This window comes from Bombina bombina, chromosome 7 (genome assembly GCF_027579735.1).
Source record: "Bombina bombina isolate aBomBom1 chromosome 7, aBomBom1.pri, whole genome shotgun sequence".
In the NCBI taxonomy this organism is placed as follows: domain Eukaryota; kingdom Metazoa; phylum Chordata; class Amphibia; order Anura; family Bombinatoridae; genus Bombina; species Bombina bombina.
In genome coordinates this window covers 570,868,333-570,895,754 of record NC_069505.1, presented here as the reverse complement: position 1 = coordinate 570,895,754, position 27,422 = coordinate 570,868,333, and the positions used below count along the sequence as shown (strand labels likewise).

The 27,422-nt window shown below is 38.0% G+C and overlaps 1 protein-coding gene across 2 annotated transcripts in view; it reads left to right on the top strand.

Moving 5' to 3' along the window:
- LOC128667076 (regulator of G-protein signaling 1-like) overlaps positions 1 to 25,241 on the top strand; it is an 85,073-nt gene extending 59,832 nt beyond the window's left edge. For both annotated transcript variants that reach the window (XM_053721963.1, XM_053721962.1), the window contains 5 exons: positions 9,393 to 9,469; positions 10,692 to 10,760; positions 10,882 to 10,943; positions 22,679 to 22,845; positions 23,031 to 25,241. In XM_053721963.1, coding sequence (XP_053577938.1) covers positions 9,393 to 9,469; positions 10,692 to 10,760; positions 10,882 to 10,943; positions 22,679 to 22,845; positions 23,031 to 23,210 — 555 coding nt within the window. In that variant the 3' untranslated portion in view covers positions 23,211 to 25,241. The remainder of the gene's footprint in view (positions 1 to 9,392; positions 9,470 to 10,691; positions 10,761 to 10,881; positions 10,944 to 22,678; positions 22,846 to 23,030) is intronic.
- Positions 25,242 to 27,422: the final 2,181 nt, after the last annotated feature.

Below are 27,422 nucleotides of genomic sequence, written 5' to 3'. Positions count from 1 at the left end.
AAGAGGACAGAGTGTGAGAGAGAGATGGGGATGAGGAAGAGGACAGAGTGTGAGAGATAGATGGGGATGAGGAAGAGGACAGAGTGTGAGAGAGATGAGGATGAGGAAGAGGACAGAGTGTGAGAGAGATGGGGATGAGGAAGAGGACAGAGTGTGAGAGAGAGATGGGGATGAGGAAGAGGACAGAGTGTTAGAGAGATGAGGATAAGGGAGAGGACAGAGTGTGAGAGAGAGATGGGGGTGGGGAAGAGGACAGAGTGTGAGAGAGAGATGGGGATGAGGGAGAAGACAGAGTGTGAGAGAGATGGGGATGTGGGAGAGGACAGAGTGTGAGAGAAATGGGGATGAGGGAGAAGACAGAGTGTGAGAGAGATGAGGATGAGGGAGAGGACAGAGTGTGAGAGAGAGATGGGGATGAGGGAGGGCAGAGTGTGAGAGAGAGAAGGGGATGAGGGAGGGCAGAGTGTGAGAGAGAGATGGGGATGAGGGAGAGGACAGAGTGTGAGAGAGAGATGGGGATGAGGAAGAGGACAGAGTGTGAGAGAGATGAGGATGAGGGAGAGGACAGAGTGTGAGAGGGAGATGGGGATGAGGGAGGGCAGAGTGTGAGAGAGAGAAGGGGATGAGGGAGGGCAGAGTGTGAGAGAGATGTGGATGAGGGAGGGCAGAGTGTGAGAGAGAGATGTGGATGAGGGAGGGCAGAGTGTGAGAGAGAGAAGGGGATGAGGGAGGGCAGAGTGTGAGAGAGAGATGGGGATGAGGAAGAGGACAGAGTGTGAGAGATAGATGGGGATGAGGAAGAGGACAGAGTGTGAGAGAGATGAGGATGAGGGAGAGGACCGAGTGTGAGAGATAGATGGGGATGAGGAAGAGGACAGAGTGTGAGAGAGATGGGGATGAGGAAGAGGACAGAGTGTGAGAGAGAGATGGGGATGAGGAAGAGGACAGAGTGTGAGAGAGATGAGGATGAGGGAGAGGACAGAGTGTGAGAGAGAGATGGGGGTGGGGAAGAGGACAGAGTGTGAGAGAGAGATGGGGATGAGGGAGAGGACAGAGTGTGAGAGAGATGAGGATGAGGGAGAGGACAGAGTGTGAGAGAGATGAGGATGAGGGAGAGGACAGAGTGTGAGAGAGAGATGGGGATGAGGGAGATTGCAGAGTGTGAGAGAGATAGAGATGAGGGTGAGAGCAGAGTGTGAGCGAAATGGGGGTGAAGTAGAGGACAGAGTGTCAGAGATAGAGGGGAATAGAGAGATATAAGGATAGGATAAGAAGATGGGAAGCAGAGAAAAATTAAAGATGAGAGTCTAGATGGTTGATTGATAAGACAGAGGAAAAAGACTCTTATTTGGGAGGGTATGTGTGTGTCTGCGGGGGGGGGTTGCTGATGCTGCAGAGACAACATGCCTGAGCCTTAAGACCTGACCTGCCACTTCCTGTGTATTGTGTCTTAAAGGCCATAGCCACTGCAGCTGCTTTCCCACAACCTCTATGACTCTTAATTCATTGACTGCCAAGCCTTTAGCTATATACACAGAGACTGAAACCTCTAGGAAATGGAGAGGCAATGATAAGGGCAGTTCTAGGGGATAATGCAGAGTGTAATACGTTACCTATAGGGTTGGTGCAGAATGCCACCTCTAGGACTAGTTTATATTGTGATATGAAGTCTAGGCCTTCTATGACTGGTATATAACCAAGCATGAATAAGGGGCTGTGACCCCGAAACGTCGCTTACTGTGCAAATAAACTTTTTTAAGTGCTGGAGACCCTGCTTCTTTTGTATATATGTCTCAGGCCCTGGCAGCGTCCTGAGGTCTACCGTGCACTTGTCCTTTTATTGTGTGCTGTTCCCATTGCTTCAAATTGTGACTGGTATATAAGGTGGTGAAGAGCTTCGCCTCTCTAGCACTGGTATAGATGGTTATACAAAGCCTGGCCCCTTTTTAAGGCACGGAGACAACAATACCTGGCACACCTAGGTACTAATAAACCTGTTGTAGTGAGATAACAATACCTGGCACATCTATTTACTAATAAACCTGTTGTAGTGAGATAACAATACCTAGCACATCTAAGTACTAATAAACCTGTTGTAGTGAGATAACAATACCTGGCACATCTAGTACTAATAAACCTGTCGTAGTGAGATAACAATACCTGGCACATCTAGTACTAATAAACCTGTTGTAGTGAGATAACAATACCTGGCACACCTAGGTACTAATAAACCTGTTGTAGTGAGATAACAATACCTGGCACATCTATTTACTAATAAACCTGTTGTAGTGAGATAACAATACCTAGCACATCTAAGTACTAATAAACCTGTTGTAGTGAGATAACAATACCTGGCACATCTAGGTACTAATAAACCTGTCGTAGTGAGATAACAATACCTGGCACATCTAGGTACTAATAAACCTGTTGTAGTGAGATAACAATACCTGGCACATCTAGGTACTAATAAACCTGTTGTAGTGAGATAACAATACCTGGCACATCTAGGTACTAATAAACCTGTTGTAGTGAGATAACAATACCTGGCACATCTATTTACTAATAAACCTGTTGTAGGGAGATAACAATACCTGGCACATCTAGGTACTAATAAACCTGTTGTATTGAGATAACAATACCTGGCACATCTAAGTACTAATAAACCTGTTGTAGTGAGATAACAATACCTGGCACATCTAGTACTAATAAACCTGTTGTAGTGAGGTAACAATACCTGGCACATCTAGGTACTAATAAACCTGTTGTAGTGAGATAACAATACCTGGCACATCTAGGTACTAATAAACCTGTCGTAGTGAGATAACAATACCTGGCACATCTAGGTACTAATAAACCTGTTGTAGTGAGATAACAATACCTGGCACATCTAGGTACTAATAAACCTGTTGTAGTGAGATAACAATACCTGGCACATCTAGGTACTAATAAACCTGTTGTAGTGAGATAACAATACCTGGCACATCTATTTACTAATAAACCTGTTGTAGTGAGACAACAATACCTGGCACATCTAGGTACTAATAAACCTGTTGTAGTGAGATAACAATACCTGGCACATCTAGTACTAATAAACCTGTTGTAGTGAGATAACAATACCTGGCACATCTAGTACTAATAAACCTGTTGTAGTGAGATAACAATACCTGGCACATCTAGTACTAATAAACCTGTTGTAGGGAGATAACAATACCTGGCACATCTAGGTACTAATAAACCTGTTGTAGTGAGATAACAATACCTGGCACATCTAGTACTAATAAACCTGTTGTAGTGAGATAACAATACCTGGCACATCTAGTACTAATAAACCTGTTGTAGTGAGATAACAATACCTGGCACATCTAGTACTAATAAACCTGTTGTAGGGAGATAACAATACCTGGCACATCTAGGTACTAATAAACCTGTTGTAGTGAGATAACAATACCTGGCACATCTAGGTACTAATAAACCTGTTGTAGGGAGATAACAATACCTGGCACATCTATTTACTAATAAACCTGTTGTAGTGAGATAACAATACCTGGCACATCTAATGCTAATAAACCTGTTGTAGTGAGATAACAATACCTGGCACATCTATTTACTAGTAAACCTGTTGTAGTGAGATAACAATACCTGGCACATCTAGTACTAATAAACCTGTTGTAGTGAGATAACAATACCTGGCACATGTAGGTACTAATAAACCTATTGTAGTGAGATAACAATACCTGGCACATCTAGGTACTAATAAACCTGTTGTAGCGAGATAACAATACCTGGCACATCTAGGTACTAATAAACCTGTTGTAGTGAGATAACAATACCTGGCTCATCTAGGTACTAATAAACCTGTTGTAGTGAGATAACAATACCTGGCACATCTATTTACTAATAAACCTGTTGCAGTGAGATTACAATACCTGGCACATCTAATGCTAATAAACCTGTTGTAGGTAGATAATAATACCTGGCACATCTAGTACTAATAAACCTTTTGTAGTGAGATAACAATACCTGGAACATCTAATGCTTATAAACCTGTTAAGGGAAGATTATAATACCTGGCACATCTAGTACTAATAAACCTGTTGTAGTGAGATAACAATACCTGGCACATCTAGATACTAATAAACCTGTTGTAGGGAGATAATACCTGGAACATCTAGTACTAATAAACCTGTTGTAGGGAGATAACAATAACTGGCAGATCTAGATACTAATAAACCTGTTGTAGGGAGATAACAATACCTGGCACATCTAGTACTAATAAACCTGTTGTAGGGAGATAACAATACCTGGCACATCTAGTACTAATAAACCTGTTGTAGTGAGATAACAATACCTGGCACATCTAGGTACTAATAAACCTGTTGCAGTGAGATAACAATACCTGGCACATCTAGTACTAATAAACCTGTTGCAGTGAGATAACAATACCTGGCACATCTAGGTACTAATAAACCTGTTGTAGGGAGATAAAAATACCTGGCACATCTAGATACTAATAAACGTGTTGTAGTGAGATAACAATACCTGGCACATCTAGGTACTAATAAACCTGTTGCAGTGAGATAACAATACCTGGCACATCTAAGTACTAATAAACCTGTTGTAGGGACATAGCAATACCTAGCACATCTAAGTACTAATAAACCTGTTGTAGTGAGATAACAATACCTGGCACATCTAAGTACTAATAAACCTTTTGTAGTGAGATAACAATACCTGGCACATCTAGTACTAATAAACCTGTTGTAGTGAGATAACAATACCTGGCACATCTAGTACTAATAAACCTGTTGTAGTGAGATAACAATACCTGGCACATCTAGGTACTAATAAACCTGTTGTATTGAGATAACAATACCTGGCACATCTAAGTACTAATAAACCTGTTGTAGGGAGATGATAATACCTGGCACATCTAGATACTAATAAACCTGTTGTAGTGAGATAACAATACCTGGCACATCTAGGTACTAATAAACCTGTTGTAGGGAGATAACAATACCTGGCACATCTAGATACTAATAAACCTGTTGTAGTGAGATAACAATACCTGGCACATCTAGGTACTAATAAACCTGTTGTAGTGAGATAACAATACCTGGCACATCTAAGTACTAATAAACCTGTTGTAGTGAGATAACAATACCTGGCACATCTAAGTACTAATAATCCTGTTGTAGTGAGATAACAATACCTGGCACATCTAGGTACTAATAAACCTGTTGTAGTGAGATAACAATACCTGTCACATCTAGGTACTAATAAACCTGTTGTAGTGAGATAACAATACCTAGCACATCTAAGTACTAATAAACCTGTTGTAGTGAGATGACAATACCTGGCACATTTAAGTACTAATAAACCTGTTGTAGTGTGATAACAATACCTGGCACATCTAGTACTAACAAACCTGTTGTAGTGAGAAAACAATACCTAGTACATCTAAGTACTAATAAACCTGTTGTAGGGACATAACAATACCTAGCACATCTAAGTACTAATAATACCTGGAACATCTAGTACTAATAAACCTGTTGTAGGGAGATAACAATAACTGGCAGATCTAGATACTAATAAACCTGTTGTAGGGAGATAACAATACCTGGCACATCTAGTACTAATAAACCTGTTGTAGGGAGATAACAATACCTGGCACATCTAGTACTAATAAACCTGTTGTAGTGAGATAACAATACCTGGCACATCTAGGTACTAATAAACCTGTTGCAGTGAGATAACAATACCTGGCACATCTAGTACTAATAAACCTGTTGCAGTGAGATAACAATACCTGGCACATCTAGGTACTAATAAACCTGTTGTAGGGAGATAACAATACCTGGCACATCTAGATACTAATAAACGTGTTGTAGTGAGATAACAATACCTGGCACATCTAGGTACTAATAAACCTGTTGTAGTGAGATAACAATACCTGGCACATCTAAGTACTAATAAACCTGTTGTAGGGACATAGCAATACCTAGCACATCTAAGTACTAATAAACCTGTTGTAGTGAGATAACAATACCTGGCACATCTAAGTACTAATAAACCTTTTGTAGTGAGATAACAATACCTGGCACATCTAGTACTAATAAACCTGTTGTAGTGAGATAACAATACCTGGCACATCTAGTACTAATAAACCTGTTGTAGGGAGATAAAAATACCTGGCACGTCTAGTACTAATAAACCTGTTGTAGGGAGGTAACAATACCTGGCACATCTAGGTACTAATAAACCTGTTGTAGTGAGATAACAATACCTGGCACATCTAGATACTAATAAACCTGTTGTAGTGAGATAACAATACCTGGCACATCTAAGTACTAATAAACCTGTTGTAGTTAGATAACAATACCTGGCACATCTAGTACTAATAAACCTGTTGTAGGGAGGTAACAATACCTGGCACATCTAAGTACTAATTAACCTGTTGTAGGGACATAACAATACCTAGCACATCTAAGTACTAACAAACCTGTTGAAGTGATATAACAATACCTGGCACATCTAGGTACTAATAAACCTGTTGTAGGGAGATGATAATACCTGGCACATCTAGATACTAATAAACCTGTTGTAGTGAGATAACAATACCTGGCACATCTAGGTACTAATAAACCTGTTGTAGGGAGATAACAATACCTGGCACATCTAAGTACTAATAAACCTGTTGTAGTGAGATAACAATACCTGGCACATCTAAGTACTAATAATCCTGTTGTAGTGAGATAACAATACCTGGCACATCTAGGTACTAATAAACCTGTTGTAGTGAGATAACAATACCTGTCACATCTAGGTACTAATAAACCTGTTGTAGTGAGATAACAATACCTAGCACATCTAAGTACTAATAAACCTGTTGTAGTGAGATGACAATACCTGGCACATTTAAGTACTAATAAACCTGTTGTAGTGTGATAACAATACCTGGCACATCTAAGTACTAATAATCCTGTTGTAGTGAGATAACAATACCTGGCACATCTAGGTACTAATAAACCTGTTGTAGTGAGATAACAATACCTGTCACATCTAGGTACTAATAAACCTGTTGTAGTGAGATAACAATACCTAGCACATCTAAGTACTAATAAACCTGTTGTAGTGAGATGACAATACCTGGCACATTTAAGTACTAATAAACCTGTTGTAGTGTGATAACAATACCTGGCACATCTAGTACTAACAAACCTGTTGTAGTGAGATAACAATACCTAGTACATCTAAGTACTAATAAACCTGTTGTAGGGACATAACAATACCTAGCACATCTAAGTACTAATAAACCTGTTGTAGTGAGATAACAATACCTGGCACATCTAGTACTAATAAACCTGTTGTAGGGAGATAACAATACCTGGCACATCTAGGTACTAATAAACCTGTTGTAGTGAGATAACAATACCTGGCACATCTATTTACTAATAAACCTGTTGTATTGAGATAACAATACCTGGCACATCTAAGTACTAATAAACCTGTTGTAGTGAGATAACAATACCTGGCACATCTAGGTACTAATAAACCTGTTGTATTGAGATAACAATACCTGGCACATCTAGTACTAATAAACCTGTTGTAGTGAGATAACAATACCTGGCACATCTAGGTACTAATAAACCTGTTGTAGACAGGAAATAAATGTGAACCTCAGAACCACACCCCCAGGACTGTGCCAGAGGAATGCAGCCTGATCACATTCTGTATAGGGTTAAGCCACTATATCCTCAGGTAATATTAAGTGTACATGAACAGGTGTGTATTCAGGTATACTCCTTGTATAGCAACACATGGGGCACCTTTCATCCTACAGAGGATCCTTATAATAGGATCTCCCCCTTATAACATCACCTGACATGTCTCTACCAATGTGGGGGCTTTATTATAGTCATATTGCCCTTAGATTAGCTTGTGCATAGATTTAAAGGGACTTGTACTGCCTTAATAATAGTTCTACAGAATTCACATTTGAAGTCTATTGGTATTTTTGGTAGATAAATCATTGGATAATTATTCTAAATGACTGTAATTGACCACTATATGTTTAACCCTGTGTGTCTCCTGATTGGTTAAAAATCAGTGTCCTGCTAGCTTTACCTATGACATGACATGTTTTAATTAAAGGGATATAAACCCAACATGTTTATTTCATGATTCAGATAGAGTATAAACTTTTAAACAGATTTTCAATTTAATATTTTATTTAAAGTTCCATAAAACTTTTTGAGATCTGTGCATATCCTAAAAGGGCTAATTAAGTAAAAAAAATAGTTTGCATAAAAATATTGTTTAAAAATCGCTGGCAAGATTTTTAAAATAGTTTTCAAAATTATGCAAAATGAGTTACATCGCCATGCTGTCTGGAGGAGTCTGATCCACCCCCCTTATCAGTGTTTAGCATCAGAAACACAGGCGTTGTATTTGACAGCAGCTTATTTGCTTCTAGGTATGCTCCAGCAAATAATGACTTGAATTCTACCATATCAAAGGTGGATATAGGTGCATCCATAGAAGGAATTGTGTGGGGGGAGTTAGAGCTGTACAAGTCTGAAACTTAATAGAAAGGGTTAATGGTGAGGCACTGCAGTATACATTTGCAGGTAAAGTAATTAAAGTACAGATTATTATGTTTTGTCTCTATCCCAACTTGTTTTATATCCCTTTAATTTGCTTAGTTCTCTTGGTTTTCTTTGTTGAGATGCATATTTAGGTAGGCTCAGGAGCTGCACATATATGCCTCTTGTCATTGGCTTACTGACGTGTTCAGCTCCCAGAAGTGCACTGCTGCTCTTTCAACAAAGAATATCAAGAGAAATAAGCTAAACTGATAAAAGAAGTAAATTGGAAAGTTTTTTTTTTTTATAAATGTATAAATGTAAACTGAATTATAAAAGAAAATTTGGGGGTTTTGTGTCATTTTAATTAGGACACCCTTTTAAGTGTATTCGTTGTTATTAGGTTATTAGGACACTCCCTTAAAATAGCACCGCTCACAGCCTGATGTGATCTGTATGATTAAGGACACCCCTTTAAGGGTATTGATTGTTATTAGGACACTCCCTTATAATAGCACCGCTCACAGCCTGATGTGATCTTTATGATTAAGGACAACCCTTTAAGGGTATTGGTTGTTATTAGGACACTCCCTTATAATAGCACCGCTCACAGCCTGATTTGATCTTTATGATTAAGGACACCCCTTTAAGGGTATTGGTTGTTATTAGGACACTCCCTTATAATAGCACCGCTCACAGCCTGATGTGATCTGTATGATTAAGGACACCCTGTTATTGTACCACTCCCCATTTAAACAGTTACTATGTGCAGAATAAACCCTGTTATAATATTTTACTCCTCTCTTGCAGTCTCTAGCCTCTAGTGTGGAATCTGTTATCGGCTTTGTTTGTGACAGCGACAGGACACATCTACACAAAAAGAAAGAGTACGTTATTATCTACTGTCCCCTCTACTATAGATTGCAATGTGGTTTCATTATTTATTTTGCACCCTTTTCATGTAATTTAGATTTTATTTCTTTTTTAAAGCAATTTCTAACTCTCCTAACTCTCAGACCTTGAAATTCAACCTGCTGACTCGTCAATACTATAACCCTGCTACATATCTGTTCCTAACTGATATAATCCGCAAAACAATTTAAAGTTTTACTATACAACGGTGGCAATATTCCTATTTTATAAAGGTTTTAACTATCTATTTACTGTAAATAGTTGACATTCCAATGTTCTGCACATAGCAGAATATGTTCTAAGTATTTATAAATAGATATTCCTATATATATCTGTATATATCTATACCTATATATAATCATTTATATATACCTGTATACAGGTATAGACATGTATTTTACCAAAAAAAATATCAGATATTTTATATAATAATAAATATATTCTGTTATTTGAAGAACATTGGAATGTGAAATATTCTAATTTTCATGTTGAGTTAGCACAAATGAGAATATGCGATTGGGTTTGCGCGAGAGTAGGGTGTTAGGTTTTTTCCATTTTTTTTCTCCATTGACTTCTGGGGGGGAATAGGTGAACGTAGATGCGATATACTATCTTTGTCTTTTTGAGCGTGTCGGGTTAGAGAGCGAGCGAAAACAGTTTACTTTCAACTCATGATAGGAGCGTAAAAAGCTTACTTTTAGCGCATTCAACGCTCGAGGCGAAGAGTTAATTTGCGCTCCGCTCTTAATCTGGTCCTTTGTGTAAGATTTTGAGTATAAAGATATATTAATTTATCTTTTTACTTTCTACTTTAAAAAAGTAAGAGAGAGCAGACACTCCCCCCCGCATATGAAAAGACTGATTACACAAACAGGAGCAAGCAGGAATCTGTAGACTTGGGTCTACACCTAAAACATTGGGGCTTGGTCAGGAGTCTGAAAATCAGCACAATGTTATTAAAAAATAAGCAAAACTATACATTGTTACAAAAACACTCCCAGATGGGCTGTATAAAAGGGATCGTCTACAAAACATTTATAGAAAGAAAAATCTAGTGTACAACGTCCCTTTCACTTCCTTTCCCTTTCCCTCTCTCTTTATAGGTCTCTCTCTTTTGATTCATATTTATTTTCTTGCCTTTTTCTCGCCCTTATTTATTTTCTGCCATTCTAATTCTGTGTGATTTCTCTCTTACAGAGCAAAGCACAAGAGAAGCCACCTCTCTCTTTTTCGTCTTTGGCCTTCTCATTCTTCGCACAATGGACGGTAATATTGCGCAGATATTAAACCATCTGTCAGTTAGTCTTTTATGTCTCCGTGTCGACTGTCATCTTCTTATATACCTTTTGTTTCATAGTGTCCTTTACATTTGCCTTTTATTTTACAGACCAAGTGTGGATGAAGTGCTCAGCTGGGAACAGTCTCTCGAAAATCTTCTCTCTCACACATGTGAGTATTATTATTGTAACATCGATATTAACAGAAGATAAGAAAAATAGGCCCACAATGCCCACATTTCCTAGTGTAAGCTTAAAGGGATATGAAACCCGGAATTTTTCTTTTGTGATTCAGACAGAGCATACAATTTGTAAAATGATTCCAATTTAATAGTATTATCAAATTTGATTTGTTCTCATGGTATTCTTTGTTGAAGAGATACATAGGTAGGTGTCTGGTGCTGCCCTCTAGTGCTCTTGTAACTGGATAATATTCTTGCAAAACTGCTGTCATATAGTGCTGCAGACTTGTGCATGCTCGAGATTTTTTTAAACAAAATACAGGTGGCCCTCGTTTTACAACGGTTCAATTTACACCGTTTCAGAATAACAACCTTTTTTTCCAGTCATGTGACTGCTATTGAAAAGCATTGAGAAGCAGTGCATTTATTAAAATAGCCAGTAGGTGGAGCTGTCCGCTTGTGTTGCAGCAAAGCCAAGCAAGCTGAAATTAATCAGTTTAACCAGACCTGAGCTATCGAGCAGATTTCAAAGGAACAAGATCTTCCTGTCTATATCTCAGTCCAGATTGGAATGCATAGAAATAACTGTTTAAGTGAAGTGTTGTGTGATTATTTTATTAGGTTTATAATGCTGATTAGCAAATGTTTTTGTTCATTTAACTTAGTTTAATTATATATTCTGTGTTGTGTGATTATTGTATTAGATTTATAATGCTGTCTAGCATTTAAAGTCTTCATTTCAAAGCTTTTAAAATAATGTATTAGGTGTTACTTATGACAATTTTGAGAGGGGCCTGGAACCTATCTCCCTCACTTCCCATTGACTTACATTATAAACTGGGTTTCAATTTACAACGGTTTCGATTTACAACCATTCCTTCTGTAACCTAACCCCGGCGTAAACTGAGGGCTACCTGTATACGAAGAGAACAAAGACAATTTGATAGTTGAAGTAAATTAGACATTTGTTTATATTGAAAGAAAAATGCTGGATTCCTTGTCCCTTTAATTAGTTAATTGGGTACCTTTATGCGTATCTCAGGCATTCCTGAAGTCCTTTTATGTGAAGTAAAGTCAAATTTTTCTCTTTTATTGTTCATAAAGAAAATGCAATTTTATATAACTTTCCAATTGAGTTCTATTATTTAATTTGTTTAATTCCTAGGGATGGGCAAATGTGTTGAAAGTACAATTAGTTTGGTCAAACGAATAGTCCTTTGGACATTAGTTTTGGACAAACAGATATCGATAAAGACATAAACCCCTTCAAATTTGTTAAACAAATGTTATTTCTGATTTTCGAAAGTTACTTTTGTTTTCGAATGTTACCTTCGTTTTCGAATGTTCATAATTAGACTGAATAGCCACATTTGAAATTTTGAATGTAACATTCGATTTAACGCATACTATTCAGAAGTTTAGTAGTTCAAGTGGTATGGAATTTAGTAAATTGATACATAATAGATACAAATATATTGATTCAAAATTTTCTATTTTGAATGTTGCATAATTCTAATATTACAGAATTAGAAATACTATTACATATATATTGATTCAAATTTTTCTAATTCAAATATTACATAAAAGATAGAATTAGAAATACTATTACATTAAACAAATGTTACAATGTACAAACATTCAAAATCGAAAACAAATGAATGAATGTGTTAAAATTTGTTAGTATCCTTTGGTGCAAAGCATATCTAGGTAGCCTCAGAAACGTCAATGTACTACTGAGAGATAGCTGTTGATTATTGGTGGCTGCACATATCTTCCTCTTACAATTGGCTCCCTTGATGTGTACAGATAGGTACCAGAAATGCATTTGTGCTCCTTCAACAAACGTTACCAAGAGAATAAAGCTAATTTAATAATAAAATTGCATGATCTATCCGAATCATGAAGAATAAAAATGGGTTTCATGTCCCTATAAAAGTTTCTGTCATATCATTTCCTTCTCTAATCTACATATTTACGTACTTGAGTCTTCCTTTGTAAACTGTATGTTTTTTAGACCATGTACTATTTTTGCAGCAGATTCCAGTTTTTTTACAGCCTTCTGAAGATTTGACTTCCAGAAGCACACACAATACTCAAGATGAGGCTGAACTAGTTAAAGTGTATAAAACCCTAATTGTTTTTCTTTTATGATTCAGGTAGAACATACAAATTTAAACAACTTTCCAATTTACTTTTCTTTGTTTTCTTGTTATCCATTGTTGAAAAAGCAGGAAGGTAAGATTAGCAGTGTGCACGTGTCTGCAGTACATTTGGGCAGCAGTTTTGCAACAATGTTATGCATTAGCAAGAGCACTAGATGGCAGCACTATTTCCTGTCATGTAGTACTAATGTTATACATTAGCAAGAGCACTAGATGGTACCACTATTTCCTGTCATGTAGTACTAATGTTATACATTAGCAAGAGCACTAGATGGTACCACTATTTCCTGTCATGTAGTACTAATGTTATACATTAGCAAGAGCACTAGATGACAGCACTATTTCCTGTCATGTAGCGCTAATGTTATACATTAGCTAGAGCACTAGATGGCAGCACTATTTCCTGTCATGTAGTACTAATGTTATACATTAGCAAGAGCACTAGATGGCAGCACTATTTCCTGTCATGTACTATTGTTATACATTAGCAAGAGCACTAGATGGCAGCACTATTTCCTGTCATGTAGTACTAATGTTATACATTATCAAGAGCACTAGATGGCAGCACTATTTCCTGTCATGTACTATTGTTATACATTAGCAAGAGCACTAGATGGCAGCACTATTTCCGGTCATGTAGTACTAATGTTATACATTAGCAAGAGCACTAGATGGCAGCACTATTTCCTGTCATGTAGTACTAATGTTATACATTAGCAAGAGCACTAGATGGCAGCACTATTTACTGTCATGTTGAACTTATGTTATACATTAGCAAGAGCACTAGATGGCAGCACTATTTACTGTCATGTTGTACTTATGTTATACATTAGCAAGAGAACTAGATGGCAGCACTATTTCCTGTCATGTAGTACTAATGTTATACATTAGCAAGAACACTAGAGGGCAGCACTATTTCCTGTCATGTAGTACTAATGTTATACATTAGCAAGAGCACTGGAGGGCATCACTATTTCCTGTCATGTAGTACTAATGTTATACATTAGCACTAGATGGCAGCACTATTTCCTGTCATGTACTATTGTTATACATTAGCAAGAGCACTTGATGGCAGCACTATTTCCTGTTCATGTAGTGCTAATGTTATACATTAGCAAGAACACTAGAGGGCAGCACTATAACCTGTCATGTTGTACTAATGTTACACATTAGCAAGAGCACTAGATGGCAGCACTATTTTCTGTCATGTAGTACTAATATTATAAATTAGCAAGAGCACTAGATGGCAGCACTATTTCCTGTCCTGTAGAACTAATGTTATACATTAGCAAGAGCACTAGATGGCAGCACTATTTACTGTCATGTTGTACTTATGTTATACCTTAGCAAGAGAACTAGATGGCAGCACTATTTCCTGTCATGTAGTACTAATGTTATACATTAGCAAGAACACTAGAGGGCAGCACTATTTCCTGTCATGTAGTACTAATGTTATACATTAGCAAGAGCACTAGAGGGCAGCACTATTTCCTGTCATGTAGTACTAATGTTATACATTAGCAAGAGCACTACATGGCAGCACTATTTCCTGTCATGTAGTATTGTTATACATTAGCAAGAGCACTAGATGGCAGCACTATTTCCTGTCATGTAGTGCTGTTATACATTAGCAAGAGCACTAGATGGCAGCACTATTTCCTGTCATGTAGTACTAATGTTATACATTAGCAAGAGCACTAGGGGGCAGCACTATTTCCTGTCATGTAGTACTAATATTATACATTAGCAAGAGCACTACATGGCAGCACTATTTCCTGTCATGTAGTATTGTTATACATTAGCAAGAGCACTAGATGGCAGCACTATTTCCTGTCATGTAGTGCTGTTATACATTAGCAAGAGCACTAGAGGGCAGCACTATTTCCTGTCATGTAGTACTAATGTTATACATTAGCAAGAGCACTAGATGGCAGCACTATTTCCTGTCATGTAGTGCTAATGTTATACATTAGCAAGAGCACTAGATGGCAGCACTATTTCCTGTCATGTAGTACTAATGTTATACATTAGCAAGAGCACTAGATGGTAGCACTATTTCCTGTCATGTAGTACTAATATTATACATTAGCAAGAGCATTAGAGGGCAGCACTATTTCCTGTCATGTAGTACTAATGTTATACATTAGCAAGAGCACTAGATGGCAGCACTATTTCCTGTCATGTAGTACTAATGTTATACATTAGCAAGAGCATTAGCGGGCAGCGCTATTTCCTGTCATGTAGTACTAATGTTATACATTAGCAAGAGCACTAGATGGCAGCACTATTTCCTGTCATGTAGTACTAATGTTATACATTAGCAAGAGCACTAGATGGCAGCACTATTTCCTGTCATGTAGTACTAATATTATACATTAGCAAAGCACTAGATGGCAGCACTATTTCCTGTCATGTAGTACTAATTTTATACATTAGCAAGAGCACTAGATGGCAGCACTATTTCCTGTCATGTAGTACTAATGTTATACATTAGCAAGGGCACTAGATGGCAGCACTATTTCCTGTTCATGTAGTGCTAATGTTATACATTAGCAAGAACACTAGAGGGCAGCACTATTTCCTGTCATGTACTAATGTTATGCATTAGCAAAAGCACTATATGGCAGCACTATTTCCTGTCATGTAGTACTAATGTTATACATTAGCAAGAGCATTAGCGGGCAGCGCTATTTCCTGTCATGTAGTACTAATGTTATACATTAGCAAGAGCACTAGATGGCAGCACTATTTCCTGTCATGTAGTACTAATGTTATACATTAGCAAGAGCACTAGATGGCAGCACTATTTCCTGTCATGTAGTACTAATGTTATACATTAGCAAGAGCACTAGATGGCAGCACTATTTCCTGTCATGTAGTACTAATGTTATACATTAGCAAGGGCACTAGATGGCAGCACTATTTCCTGTTCATGTAGTGCTAATGTTATACATTAGCAAGAACACTAGAGGGCAGCACTATTTCCTGTCATGTACTAATGTTATACATTAGCAAAAGCACTAGATGGCAGCACTATTTCCTGTCATGTAGTACTAATGTTATACATTAACAAGAGCACTAGATGGCAGCACTATTTCCTGTCATGTAATACTAATGTTATACATTAACAAGAGCACTAGAGGGCAGCACTATTTCCTGTCATGTTGTACTAATGTTGCACGTTAGCAAGAGCACTAGATGGCGGCACTATTTCCTGTCATGTAGTACTAATGTTATACGTTAGCAAGAGCACTGGATGGCAGCACTATTTCCTGTCATGTAGTACTAATGTTATACATTAGCAAGAGCACTAGATGGCAGCACTATTTCCTGTCATGTAGTACTAATGTTATACATTAACAAGAGCACTAGATAGCAGCACTATTTCCTGTCATGTAGTACTAATGTTATACATTAGCAAGAGCACTAGATGGCAGCACTATTTCCTGTCATGTAGAACTAATGTTATACATTAGCAAGAGCACTAGAGGGCAGCACTATTTCCTGTCATGTAGTATTAATGTTATACATTAGCAAGAGCACTAGATGGCAGCACTATTTCCTGTCATGTAGTACTATTGTTATACATTAGCAAGAGCACTAGATGGCAGCACTATTTCCTGTCATGTAGTACTAATGTTATACATTAGCAATAGCACTAGATGGCAGCACTATTTCCCATCATGTAGTAATAATGTTATACATTAGCAAGAGCACTAGAGGGCAGCACTATTTCCCGTCATGTAGTACTAATGTTATACATTAGCAAAAGCACTAGATGGCAGCACTATTTCCTGTTATGTAGTACTAATGTTATACATTAACAAGAGCACTAGAGGGCAGCACTATTTCCTGTCATGTAGTACTAATGTTATACATTAACAAGAGCACTAGATGGCAGCACTATTTCCTGTTATGTAGTACTAATGTTATACATTAGCAAGAGCACTAGATGGCAGCACTATTTCCTGTCATGTAGTACTAATGTTATACATTAGCATGAGCACTAGATGGCAGCACTATTTCCTGTCATGTAGTACTAATGTTATACATTAACAAGAGCACTAGATGGCAGCACTATTTCCGGTCATGTAGTGCTAATGTTATACATTAGCAAAAGCACTAGATGGCAGCACTATTTCCTGTCATGTAGTACTAATGTTATACATTAGCAAGGGCACTAGATGGCAGCACTATTTCCTGTTCATGTAGTGCTAATGTTATACATTAGCAAGAACACTAGAGGGCAGCACTATTTCCTGTCATGTACTAATGTTATACATTAGCAAAAGCACTAGATGGCAGCACTATTTCCTGTCATGTAGTACTAATGTTATACATTAACAAGAGCACTAGATGGCAGCACTATTTCCTGTCATGTAATACTAATGTTATACATTAGCAAGAGCACTAGAGGGCAGCACTATTTCTTGTCATGTTGTACTAATGTTACACGTTAGCAAGAGCACTAGATGGCGGCACTATTTCCTGTCATGTAGTACTAATGTTATACGTTAGCAAGAGCACTGGATGGCAGCACTATTTCCTGTCATGTAGTACTAATGTTATACATTAGCAAGAGCACTAGATGGCAGCACTATTTCCTGTCATGTAGTACTAATGTTATACATTAACAAGAGCACTAGATAGCAGCACTATTTCCTGTCATGTAGTACTAATGTTATACATTAGCAAGAGCACTAGATGGCAGCACTATTTCCTGTCATGTAGAACTAATGTTATACATTAGCAAGAGCACTAGAGGGCAGCACTATTTCCTGTCATGTAGTATTAATGTTATACATTAGCAAGAGCACTAGATGGCAGCACTATTTCCTGTCATGTAGTACTATTGTTATACATTAGCAAGAGCACTAGATGGCAGCACTATTTCCTGTCATGTAGTACTAATGTTATACATTAGCAAGAGCACTAGATGGCAGCACTATTTCCCATCATGTAGTAATAATGTTATACATTAGCAAGAGCACTAGAGGGCAGCACTATTTCCCGTCATGTAGTACTAATGTTATACATTAGCAAAAGCACTAGATGGCAGCACTATTTCCTGTTATGTAGTACTAATGTTATACATTAACAAGAGCACTAGAGGGCAGCACTATTTCCTGTCATGTAGTACTAATGTTATACATTAACAAGAGCACTAGATGGCAGCACTATTTCCTGTTATGTAGTACTAATGTTATACATTAGCAAGAGCACTAGATGGCAGCACTATTTCCTGTCATGTAGTACTAATGTTATACATTAGCACGAGCACTAGGTGGCAGCACTATTTCCTGTCATGTAGTACTAATGTTATACATTAACAAGAGCACTAGATGGCAGCACTATTTCCGGTCATGTAGTGCTAATGTTATACATTAGCAAAAGCACTAGATGGCAGCACAATTTCCTGTCATGTAGTGCTAATGTTATACATTAGCAAAAGCACTAGATGGCAGCACTATTTCCTGTCATGTACTAATGTTATACATTAGCAAAAGCACTAGATGGCAGCACTATTTCCTGTCATGTAGTACTAATGTTATACATTAGCAAAAGCACTAGATGGCAGCACTATTTCCTGTCATGTAGTACTAATGTTATACATTAGCAAGAGCACTAGATGGCAGCACTATTTCCTGTCATGTAGTACTAATGTTATACATTAGCAAGAGCACTAGAGGGCAGCACTATTTCCTGTCATGTAGTACTAATGTTATACATTAGCAAGAGCACTAGATGGCAGCACTATTTCCTGTCATGTAATACTAATGTTATGCATTAGCAAGATCACTAGATGGCAGCACTATTTCCTGTCATGTAATACTAATGTTATGCATTAGCAAGATCACTAGATGGCAGCACTATTTCCTGTCATGTAGTGCTTCAGGCCAGGGACACCATCAGGAGGTGAAAGGGGTGACTCCTGTCAGGGGCCCACTGGGCCCCATGAGGCAAGCACAACTATTATTAAAAATATTTGTTTTAATTTTGGCAGCTACTAGTGGGCGCTACAGCAAAGTGCTATTTAGCGCAGGAAATGTTAAAGATTATTTATGTGGCATAATCTTGCCGGAGAGGAGAGCTTTAGATTGGGGCCTTAGAGTGCACAACTTAAAATTTTAGTGCTTCTCTCTCCAACCCCACCACTGGGAGTACATAGCTTTCTAAAGTAAATACATACGGCGAGATTACGAGTTTTTGTCGGTAAGGCTTGCGGGGTTAACAAGCCTTTTTTTCCCACCGCTCCCTTAAGACAACACTGGTATTACAGGTTTTTTTTACACCCGGCGTTAGCCACAAAATAGTGAGCGGTGAGCAAACTTTAGCTCCACATCTCACCTCAATACCAACGTTGCTTACGGTAGCGGTGAGCTGGCTAAACGTGCTCGTGCACGATTTCCCCATAGGAAACAACGGGGCTGTGCTGGCTGGAAAAAAACCTAACACCTGCAAAAAAGCAGCGTCCAGCTCCTAACGCAGCCCCATTGTTTCCTATGGGGAAAATAAATCTATGTCTACACCTAACACCCTAACATAAACCCTGAGTCTAAACCCCCGCTATTGCTGACACAAACATTATATTATTAACCCCTAATCTGCCGCTCCGTACACTGGCGCCACCTACATTATACTTATGAACCCCTAATCTACTGCCCCCAACATCGCCGCCACATACATTATAGTTAATAAAGGGACAGTCAACACCAGAATTTTTGTTGTTTAAAAAGAAAGATTTTCTTTATTACCCGTTCCCCAGTTTTGCACAACCAACACAGTTATATTAATATACTTTTTACCTCTGTAATTATCTTGTATCTAAGCTTCTGTTGACTGCCCCCTTATTTCAGTTCTTTTGACAGACATGCAGTGTAGCCAATCAGTGCTCAGTCCTAGGTCACTTTACGTGCATGAGCCAATGTTATCTATATGAAACATGTGAACTAATGCCCTCTAGTGGTCAAAATGCATTCAGATTAGAGGCAGTCTTCAAGGTCTAAGAAATTAGCATATGAACCTCCTAGTTTTAGCTTTCAACTAAGAATACCAAGAGAACAAAGCAAAATTGGTGATAAAAGTAAATTGGTATGTTGTTTAAAATTGAATGCCCTATTTAAATCATGAAAGTTTTTTTTGCACTTGACTGTCCCTTTAACCCCTAATCTGCCCCCCCCTAACGTCGCCGCAACTATATTAAATTTATAAACCCCTAATCTTCCGACCCCAACGTCGCCGCTACTATATTAAATTTATTAACCCCTAAACCTAAGTCTAACCCTAAGTCTAAACCCCCCTAACTTAAATTAAACGAAATAAATTTAACATAATTAAATAAATTAATCCTATTTAAAACTAAATACTTACCTATAAAATAAACCCTAAGCTAGCTACAATATAACTAATACTTGTAGCTATCTTAGGATTTATATTTATTTTACAGGCAACTTTGTATTTATTTTAACTAGGTACAATAGTTATTAAATAATTATTAACTATTTAATAACTACCTAGCTAAAATAAATACAAAATTACCTGTAAAATAAACCCTAACCTAAGTTACAATTACACCTAACACTACACTATCATTAAATAAATTACCTAAACTACCTACAATTAAATACAATTAAATTAAATAAACTAAATTACGGGAAAAAAACCACTAAATTACAGAAAAAAAAGAATTACAAGAATTTTAAACTAATTACACCTAATCTAATCCCCCTAATAAAATAAAAAATCCCTCCAAAATAATAAAATGCCCTACCCTATACTAAATTACAAATAGCCCTTTAAAGGGACTTTTGCGGGGCATTGCTCCAAAGTAATCAGCTCTTTCACCTGAAAAAAAATACAATACCCCCCCAACATTAAAACCCACCACCCACACACCCAACCCTACTCTAAAACCCACCCAATCCCCCCTTAAAAAAACCTAACACTACCCCCCTGAAGATCTCCCTACCTTGAGCCGTCTTCACCCAGCCGGACACAAGTGGACCTCCAGAGGGGCAGAAGTCTTCATCCGATCCGGGCAGAAGAGGTCCTCCAAGCGGCAGAAGTCTTCATCCAAGCGGCATCTTCTATCTTCATCCATCCGGAGCGTAGCGGGTCCATCTTCAAGCCAGCCGACGCGGAGCCATCCTCTTCAAACGACGTCCTAACACTGAATGAAGGTTCCTTTAAATGACATCATCCAAGATGGCGTCCCTTGAATTCCGATTGGGTGATAGGATTCTATCAGCCAATCGGAATTAAGGTAGGAAAAATCCTATTAGCTGATCCAATCAGCCAATAGGATTGAGCTCGCATACAAGACTCGTAATACCAGCGTTAGGCAAATCCCATTAAAAAGATAGGATACGCGATTGACGTAAGGGGATTTGCGGTAGACTCGAGTCGCAGAAGAAAAGTGAGCGGTGAGCCTGTACCTGTCAGACTCGTAATACCAGCGTTAGGAAAAAGCAGCGTTGGGACCTCGTAATCTAGGCGATAGTATTTATATTTTCAGTATAGCTGGTGGATTTAAATGACAAAGACAGCTGTTTTAAAATAAAGTTAAATAGGCAATTTGTAAATAATTTAATACAATCCAACAGGTGAAATGGAATAATGGGAACACATTCAAAAGGGGAGAAGATTTTAAAGCACAATCACCTAGATTACGAGTTTTGCGTTCGGGTTTTAACACTGAAAAAATGGCCATTTCAGCGTTAAAACCGGACCGCAGCCATTACTTGCTTCATTCTTTAGGTATCCTTTGATAAAGAAATAGCAATGCACATGGGTGAGCCAATCACACGAGGCATCTATGTGCAGCCACCAATCAGCAGCTATTGATCCTATCTAGGTATGCTTTTCAACAAAGGATATCAAAGAATAAAGCAAATTAGATAATAGACGTAAATTGGAATGTTGTTTAAAATTGTATTCTCTATCTGAATCGTGAAAGAAAAAATGTGTGCTTCATGTCCCTTTAAAGGTAGTTTTATATTATTTTGTAATACTTTTGTATGCACATTACCCTCAAATAGATAATATAGTACTGTTATCAGAAAGGTAATATATGTTATTATTATTTGAATTTTAGACCACAAAAACCATAGCAAAGACACAAACAGAGAAGATTGTGACTTACAGGCAGGGATAAATTGTACATTTTTTTTATGATTTTATTTTTAAACAAAATATTAAAAAGTTTGGATTCCAGGTTAGTGAAGTAATGGTGGTTCTTTAGAATAAAATGATGGAATATAAGTTTGGATGAGGAAGCAGAGGCAGGAAAATATGCAATGATACCAGCTTCGTCTTTTCATTAACTCCTGTATTTCCACCCATCAGCCCTTATTCAGTTTTTTGCTGTACTCTGTCCTCATGTTTCATCCTTTAATCTTATTCCTACAAATAGTAATGCAGATAAAGGTCAACCTTGTCCTGTGTTGTCATACTATCTCCTTTATAAACTCTCTTTCACTTTTTATTTTTCTATGATTACAACTTAACTTTGCTCTCCCCCCAAATTTTATAAATAACATCTATGCCTCTGTACCTCTTTGCAGATGGGCGTACTCTCTTTCGTGTGTTCCTTCAGTCGGAATACAGTGAAGAAAACCTTGACTTCTGGCTTGCCTGTGAAGAATATAGAGATACCCACCCACACTTTTTACTGCACATCCGTGCACGCAAGATTCACCAACACTATATTGCTCCACAGTCCCCCAAAGAGGTTTGGCAGCTACTGAAAAATTTAATTAGATCTTTCTCCATCTTACAAACTCCCACTTTCAAACCTCACTCTCAACTATTCTTTCAAACTAAATCATATATCAAACAGCTCTATTTGTATCACCTTATAAAAATAACTATGGCAGAGAACAATGTTCTAACAATTGCAATCCTTTCACCTGACAGGTAAATCTGGACTCTGGCACAAGAGAGCTTACTGAACATAACCTACTCCTTCCAACACGCTCAACATTTGATGAGGCCCAGCGCAGGATCTTTGGCTTGATGGAGCGAGACTCCTTCCCTCGCTTCCTACGCTCTGAACTGTACCAGAACTTGTTACACCCACCCAATGGGGCCTGTTGAGTTGGAAACCAACATGGCAGCTTTGGGGGAATAAAGGACATATAGACCCAAAGTTTGTTTGAGAGATGTGGCCATTTTGAGTGGAAATTTATCATTTTCAGCATCTTTTTTTAATTGGCTTTAAGACTTTTCCTCAGTTTTGAGTAATGCTTAAGGCAATTATGCCATCACTTATAGGCTGCAGTCTAGAGGAGGTAGCGATTCTGAATGTGGATAGATATACTTTGACTAGTCCTCCATTTTGGTTAAAAGGGTTAGTCAATCATACCAACGCTTGCATGCAATAGCCTGCTGTTGGCAACTATAAAAAGCACTATAGCATTTTACTTAAGGCATCTGCCATTTTGAACCAACATGGAGTCTATCATGCCAATGTTTGCAGGCAGTAGAAGGTGAACACATTGACCTAAGATTAATAGTTATGTCAACACGTGAAAGTTGGACGTTTCAGACATTAATACAGCTAGTCTAATGTGGCAGTTTTAAACATCAAACTGCATATATTGTTTTGATTTTACAATATACAATAAGTAATGGCAACCATATGCACAACCATAAAAAGCCAGACATCTGGAACAGTTTGTGGCTTTGTTTATTTGTTTTATTTTTGATAATCCAATGGTCAGCCATTTTGAACTCTAATATGTGTTAATATAATTTTAACTGACCTAAGAAACAGATAGTTGCAAAGGTTTGTGAGTCTATACTGGTGAGAACAAAAAGTGAATTGTAGGCTCTGATTTACTGATGTTTCTAATTTAATTAAACGTGAGGGCAACAGAATGACCTTTTGTTGGGGTCTGTTCTGCAGTGGCAAGCCATTTTTTATGAAGAATGTTGGATATGCACATAGCCATGTACATTTTTTTTTTTTTGCAATCCTCAAAGCCATTCAAACTTGTGGAGCAAAGACAGAGAAGAAAAAAACATCCATTATCTACTAAACAGGATGATGGCCAGCCATTTTGAACAGCGATATCACATAAGCCATCTCTACCATTTGGGACACTAAAGAATGCACGTTGACTTGTTGGCCAGTCCTTCCATGAGGGTCAAATGTCTGGGAGCTATTGGCTTACCAACCCCAAGTCTTTGCCATTTTGAACACTAGCGATTACCTTTAAAGCCTTGCGCCTTTTATTTTGCACTGTTAATACCTTTTGCGCCTTTTTCTGTCATCTTTAATGCCTCCATACTTATGCACTGAAGACAGCCCCCCCCTACCTTTCCTTCACCTTTTGTTTCCTTTTAAAGGGGCATGAAACCTCCCACCCAAAAAAAATACATTATTCAGATAGGATGACATATTAAACATCTTTCTAATTTACTTATATCATCATATTTTCTTTGTTCGTTAGGTATCTTTTGTTGAAGAGCAGGGAGGTAAGCTCAGAAGCCTGCCATGTCTCGAGCATTATATGGTAACACTTTTACAAGAATGTTATCCATTTGCAAGACCACTAGATGGCAGCAGTTTTACAAGAATGTTATCCATTTGCAAGACCACTAGATGGCAGCACTATTTCCTTCCATGTAGTTAGTGCTCTACACACCTAACTAGGTGTCTCAACAAAGAATACCATAAGAAAAAAGCAAATTTGATCATAGAGGCAATTTGGAAACATGTTTAAAATTGTATTCTCTGTCTAAATCATATAAGAATATTTTTGGGTTTCATATCCCTTTAAGGGAGCCACCAATTAAACAATTGCCCATGCTGCTGTCTCCCCTAACATATCGCCCCATTTTGTACCTCAGTCAGAACTCTCATTGGTTCCCTTGTCTGTGTCTCTCATGTTGAAAACTGTTAGCCATTTTGATAGGTGTCCTAGCTAAAAATCTGCAGTTTTGTTCCCCCCTCTAACCCCCTTTCCTTCTAGTGATCTGCAGAAGATTGTTCCTCATTTATTTGTGGCTATGAGTACAAAATCAGGAAATAATGTGATGTATGTTTTATTGAGTCTAAATGTTTTTAACGAGTTAATATGTAATTAGTCCTAAGCACTGAATAAAATATATGCAGTAATCGTCCATCTGCTGCCTATGACTGTTTGGTATTGCACAGTGACACCATGAGGCCAATATGGGAATTGCAGGACATATATTTATATGACAATGCATTGTTATATTCTGGGACTATTGTAGATATTACAGGAGGCATACATTCTTAGAGGTGTAGAACAGTGACACCCTTTGGTCAGTGTGGTAATTGCAGTTGGCACTACAAAATAAAACCATAGAGTCATCAATAATTTGAAGATATCTGGTTAAAAAAAAAAAAATCCCCAGTATTTGTTATTTTATGGTTCTGACTCACTAATGGATTAAAGGAACATATTAGCTGGCATTGCAATAAGGTTGCACAGCCACAGCATACTGCAAGGGCACCTTTGCTACATTTGAAATAGCATATTTTGCTTTTTTTTTTTGTATCGCTACCTGTACTAAAAATGTCTCTAGTTAAAGTGATGGTAAATCCTAGCGTTTGTGAAATGCTAGTATTTACCATTGACACAAATAAAGGGGACTTTCAGTCATGAGGTATAAAATACTTCCTGCTGAAAGCTCATTTATTTGTTTGCTGCGTTCGCCACACTGAGCTGCTCAGGCTGCCCTCGGCAGAATGCTATTTGGCTTAGAGGTGTCATTTCCACCTCTTAGCCAATACCCATATGGGAAATCAAGTTTCTCGCCCGGCTGGTGCCAGGTTTTGCATAAATCCATTTATATAACCCATCTGGTAGTGTTTTTATAAAAATGTATAGTTTTATTGTTTTTTAAGAACATTGTGCTGATTTACAGACTCCTAACCAAGCCCCACAGTGTCAGATGTATACTGATGTCTACAGATTCCTGCTGGCTCCTGTTTATGATATCTGTCTTTTTATATGCAGGGAAGGGGGGAGGTGGGGAGTGTTTGTTCTTTTTGTTTACCCAGCCCCTTTTATTGGGTTTCCCAGCCTGTTCCAATCTACAGTGCAAAACAGGGAGCTTCTAATTAAGTTTTTAAAAGGTTTTATACTGGATTTTTAGATCGGTATCTGTGCCTATTATTCTTTATAGTAGTGTCTAGCCCCCAGACACATAAAGGTTGATTTCTGATGCTGTCTCTTATTTACATACCTTTCTTATAGCCAGTACTGCTGCACTGACAATTTCATTTTCATTATCAATACTGAATCAATAAACTGTCATGTTTTTTTTTTATTTCTGTAAAAGTTTGTAAAAAATCATTGCAATGTATATATTTACAATTAAGTGCCATCCCTGTGTGACTTACCTTCTTCGCTGCGCTAGTTCCGTGTCTCTCGGCATGAAAACGAGGCTCCCATTGGAGCGTATGGAAGCACGCTCTCATGAGTCCATAGCTTCCTAGCAATGCGAACGGTAGGTTGCGTTCGCATTGCGCTACACTTCAAATACCAGCGCACAATTGCATGCGCTGGTATTACGAGTGGAGCGCAAATATTGCGCTCGCGTAAGTGCAATTTTGTGCGTCACTCATAATTTGGCAATAAAAACATTTTTATAAGCATAGTATTCAGGTATTCACCTCCGTCATGGGTGGTGTCATGTTAAAATATTTTACTACATTCCAGCGCGGATGTGTTTGTACAGGTGCAGCTGCTCTCTTTCAGATGCCTGCAGTGTAACTTAGGTTTCAATATGGCAGCACATGATTAGAGGGAGGGCTATTCTTAAAGGCACATGAAAATTAAAATGAAATGTTCATGGTTTTCTTTGTGTCTTTTCTTGAAACGCATACCTAGGTAGGCTCAGGAACAGTGGGAGCTGTTTAGTGATAGGTGGCTGCACACATATGCCTCTTTTCAAATGTGATCAGCTAGCACCCAGTAGAGCATTGTTGCTATGGAACAGCCTTTGACTGTGTGTTTAACTCTTTTGCAATAGTTGGTTGCACTTTTATCTCATTTTAAATAGATTTTCCTGTTATCATATTCATAATTTGTGCATTTTTCTAACTGAAAAAATAGCTCTTTTAATGGATTAGAATTTGGTAGAAAAAAAACCTGCTGAGAGTTTAAACACATACGGCTAGATTACGAGTTTTTGTCGGTAATGGAGTGCGTGACTAACGCACAGTTTTCCCTCACCGCACTTTATTTATTAACCCCTACTCTGCCGCCCCAATGTCACCGCCACCTAACTACACTTATTAACCCCTAATCTGCCGCCGCAACTATAATAAAG